General features: G+C 45.3%; 1 protein-coding gene across 1 annotated transcript in view; it reads right to left on the bottom strand.

The window, feature by feature from the left end:
• Positions 1-1,154, bottom strand: part of HRH1 (histamine receptor H1) — a 3,072-nt gene extending 1,918 nt beyond the window's left edge. The window contains exon 1 of the mRNA XM_031064905.1: positions 2-1,154. Coding sequence (XP_030920765.1) covers positions 2-1,154 — 1,153 coding nt within the window. The remainder of the gene's footprint in view (position 1) is intronic.
• Positions 1,155-4,563: the final 3,409 nt, after the last annotated feature.

Consider the following 4,563-nt stretch of genomic DNA (forward strand, 5'->3'; position numbering starts at 1 on the left):
ATTCCCCTGGAGTGCCTGTGCTCCATCCTTCCCTGAGGACAGCAGGCTCCTCTGGGGCCGGGCTGTGCCTGCGGGGCCACCTCAGTGAAGGTGTGGTTGTCTGATGCCCCGCTGGAGTCACTGTCCTGGCAGCCAGGCTGCTCCTTATTCCCAGGTTTTTTCGTGGCACATGCCCCCCTCTTCCCTGCTTTATCCAAGCCAGGCTCAGGCTTGGCTGTGGTGAGAGAGCAGCAGCTCCATTTCAGATCCTTCCCAGTACTCAGGGCCTTTGAAGCCCTGTCAGGATGGCTGAAATGAAGCTCTGCCTTCACTTTATGGGGCTCTGGGGAGCTTCGCTTGTCTGCACCGGGGGTGTTCCCACCTAAGACTTGCTCCTGGAGGCAGATATTTTTCTCATCCTTCATCTTGGTCTGAGGAGTGGTGGTTTTTTCCATGGAGGACCAGTAGGACCCATTGCTGAGCTCTCGGTGCTGGCAGTGCCTTCGAACAGCCCTGAAGATTCTGCAGTAGAACCACAGCATCAGCAGCGAGGGCAGGTAGAAGTTGAGGATGGCTGCCAGCACTTTGAACCAGGTGACCTCGAAGAACTCCGTCTCACACTTGCTCTCCTCCACCGTCCTGTGCCCGTTGTTGGCAAAAACGTGCCAGCCCAGGATGGGGATGAGCCAGGTGAAGGAGAGCAGCCAGACGCCCAGGATGAGCAGTGAGGCTCTCATCTTGGTGCGGTACTTGAGGTACCGGAGCGGCTGCTGCACCGAGCGGTACCGGTCCATGCACAGGATGAAGAGGTTGAAAATGGAGGCTGTGCTGGCCACATAATCCATGGAGAGCCAGAACAAGCAGGCTGCCAGCCCCAGGGGCCACTGGGGGCTCAGCAGGTCCACGATGTTGAGGGGCATGACGGCCGCCCCCACGATCAGGTCGGCGATGGAGAGGCTCACGATGTACAAATTACCCACGGTCTGCAGCTTCTTCTCTGTTCTCACAGCACACAGCACTAGTATGTTCATGACAATGGTGGTCAGGGAGATGCTGCCCAGGAACAGGCCTAGGAGGGCTCGACGAGCGTTGCTGGAGGCCTCTGTTGTGTTGTTGGACATCTTTTTGGTGAGGGAGAACCGGAGTGGGCGTCCAGGCCTTGGACGTTCAGTCATGGTTTGCACTCCTGGGTGAAAACGTGTTGGGTTGCTTGGGGATTTTTACTTCCAGAACTAGAGGAAAGAAAAAAAACCTACTCAGTCGCTGTAGTGTGCCTCAGCTTAGCACTGTCCCTTTTAGGGCTTTCCCAAATAACAAATTTTTAAGACATTTTACATGTTGAGTTTGCTGGGTCCCTAGGATGAGGTGAGAGATGAGGAATCTGACTCCATGTTCTCAGAAGGCTGATTTATTATTGTATGTTATTTATAATATATTAAAGAAATGCTATACTAAAACTATACTAAAGAATAGAGAAAGGATACAGACAGAAGGTTAAAAAGAATGATGATGAAAACTTGTGACTCCTCTCCACAGTCTGACACATCTGGCTGTGATTGGTCATTAAGTTAAAACAATTCACATGAAACCGATCAAAAAAACCACGTGTTGGATGAACAATCTCCAACCACATTCCAGAGCAGCAAACCAGGGAGAAGCAAATGAGATCATATTGTTTTTCTTTTTCTCTGAGGCTTCTCAGGTTCCCAGGAGAAAAATCCTGGCAAAGAGATTTTTCGGAAAATATGACTGTGAAATTTACATACAGGTAATTTGTGTTTTAGGAAACCCCACTAACCAATCCCAAACAGTTTTCATAGAGTTTCATCTATTTTAGATCCCACAATCTGAAGAAGAAATTTAATTCCTTGCAGTTTTAATTCATCGTGTCTCATTAAACAGCTGATCCTGAACCATAACATAAGCTCCATATTGGCAAACCAATTTAAAATGTGCTAGTAAAAAGCAATATTAACATATTTTGTACTAAATAATTTAAACAAGCCAGTGCTTATTTACAACCTCCAACAGTTTGAGAATCCAGCAGTTGGCAGTCAGTAGGCAGTCGTTCAAATTATAGGTAATGAGTAATCTCTTCCTACACAATCTAGGCTCACACAGATTTCAAACATTTAAAGAAGCCAGGCCTATTTGAGATCAAGTGCAAAATATTAGGATTTTTCAGGATTAATAAGCATCTTCTGCTTCCCAACTGCTAACTTCTTGTATTGATCCACAGTGCAGGACTGATTAATGATATTTTATGCCTTGGAGCAAATGATAAGTGACCAAATTCTGCCTCCTGTCCATTGGTGAAAAATGTCTGTGAGGGTGACACACATTCTGTGCCATTTCATAGCTTATCTGAGTTTATGTTCTGGTAAATCTCCTAAAGCAATAAGGAAGGAAATTGAGACTGTGGATATATTTGCTCAAAGTATTTACACAACCAGCATTGAGATGCATGGGATTTCTCACCCTCATAACTCCAAACACGGCCAGAGCAATACAATGCAACAGATTGTTCAATAATCAGCATTTCCTATTGAAACTCAGTGATGCAATACTTCATTTAACTTTATCCTTTTTATTCCAGTAATCACGGTTTGAGCTCAAATGATTTGTGCTGCCTTGTGAGAGGTCAAATTCCTTCTTGCCTGGGCTTTACTCACAGGTGGGTGTTGGGAGAGGAGCTGTGCCCTTGGTGCCAGCAGCATCCATAGGCAGAGGAGACCGGAGCACCCTGGGGAGTGCTGTGATCCTGGATCCTTCAGGCTCTGCCAGGACAATTCCTCTGTGGCAGCTGCTCACAGCTCACAGAGCCCTTGAGCATCTCCTGAGAACAAGGAGAGAAATGACTCCCTGGGTGCTGGGGACAGAAATTATTCCATGGATGTTGAGGATGGAAATTATTCCATGGATGCTGAGGACAGAAATGATTCCATGGATGCTGAGGACAGAAATGACTCCATGGATGCTGAGGGCAGAAATGATTCCATGGATGCTGAGGACAGAAATGATTCCATGGATGTTGAGGACAGAAACTGCTCCATGGATGATGAGGACAGAAATGGCTCCATGGGTGCTGAGGACAGAAATTATTCCATGGGTGCTGAGGACAGAAATTATTCCATGGATGTTGAGGACAGAAACTGCTCCATGGATGCTGAGGACAGAAATTATTCCATGGATGTTGAGGACAGAAACTGCTCCATGGATGTTGAGGACAGAAACGGCTCCATGGATGTTGAGGACAGAAATGGCTCCATGGATGTTGAGGACAGAAACTGCCTCATGGAAATTAAAGCAGCGTGTCTGGAAAGTGGTTACATCCCAGTCTGTGTCTTTGTCTCCAGCTCCCCAGATGTGTTTAAGTGCAGGGGCATGGCCAAGGCAAGGAGCTGATGTAAGAAGCTGGAATGACTGATCTTCACCCCCACGTACTTCCAGTTAAATGTATGGCAAAATAATGGGAAAAAAGGCAACTTTGAGTCTTCAACTGGAAAAAATACCAGCAAAGAAAGCTGCCTGGTTGGACAGCTGTCCTTGGTTGCATATGGAATACATGAACTGCATTTGGGCCTGGGCTGGATGATCTCCAGGGATCCTTCTAGCCCTAACAGTTCTGGGATTCTGTGAATAAACCAGCAGAATACAGTAAATGGTGTTCACTGCTTCCCAAACCTTCTCCTGGCACTGCTGAGGGCAGGATTTAGGAAGCAACTTGCAGACTCGATCAGGGGAGCTCCTGCTCCAAAGCAGGTTAATGTGCCCTTTCTTCAGGAGCTACTGATGTCATTCCTTATCTCTAACCCAGTAGAAGAAAGCAATAATAATGAATAAATGGGCTTTAATGTTTGCACAGTTTAATTACACTGAAACAAAGTTCACTAAGAACAGATTTAAAAACAAAAATAAACCAGCCCAAAACCTTGGATTGCTTTGTGGAAATTCTAAATCCTGACCTTACCATGAAATGCCTCCTTAATTTTTGCTGTCTGTGAAGAGCTTTTCCTACAGGGAGGCTCAGCAATCATGATTTGTTATTGTATTACATTTCCAAGGAGCAGGAATCTGCTGGGAGATGCTAAGTGGATGCCTGGTGCTTCTCCCTGACTGAGTGGGAGAAAGTTTCTAGAAACTGGCAAGTCTCTTGCTGATAGATTTTTAAGAAATTAGAGCTGCAAAGAAGAAAATTCTTGTTCATCAGACTAAATTCAAGCAGAAAGTGAGATTTTGGTTCAGACTAAATTCAAGCAGAAAGTGAGATTTTGATTCAGACTAAATTCAAGCAGAAAGTGAGATTTTGGTTCAGATGGCCTTTAGTCACTCTGTTGTACTTAAGAAACTTATTATTCATAGTGATTTTTTGCTCCTAAATTATCCTTGAGCTGTTGAAAGTACTAACATGCTAGAAGTTTGATTAATTTCCCTCTCAAGAACTCATTTATTTCTCTGTTAGGGAACAGTCCCTATTCAATGCCTGCCAACATTCAAGGAATATTTTTGATAAAAAGTGACTGAAAAACGTGGTAAAGCTGCCTGTTGTTCCCCCTCAAATGACAATGTCTCAGTCCAGCCAGG

Source organism: Geospiza fortis, unplaced genomic scaffold, assembly GCF_000277835.1.
Source record: "Geospiza fortis unplaced genomic scaffold, GeoFor_1.0 scaffold291, whole genome shotgun sequence".
NCBI lineage: Eukaryota > Metazoa > Chordata > Aves > Passeriformes > Thraupidae > Geospiza > Geospiza fortis.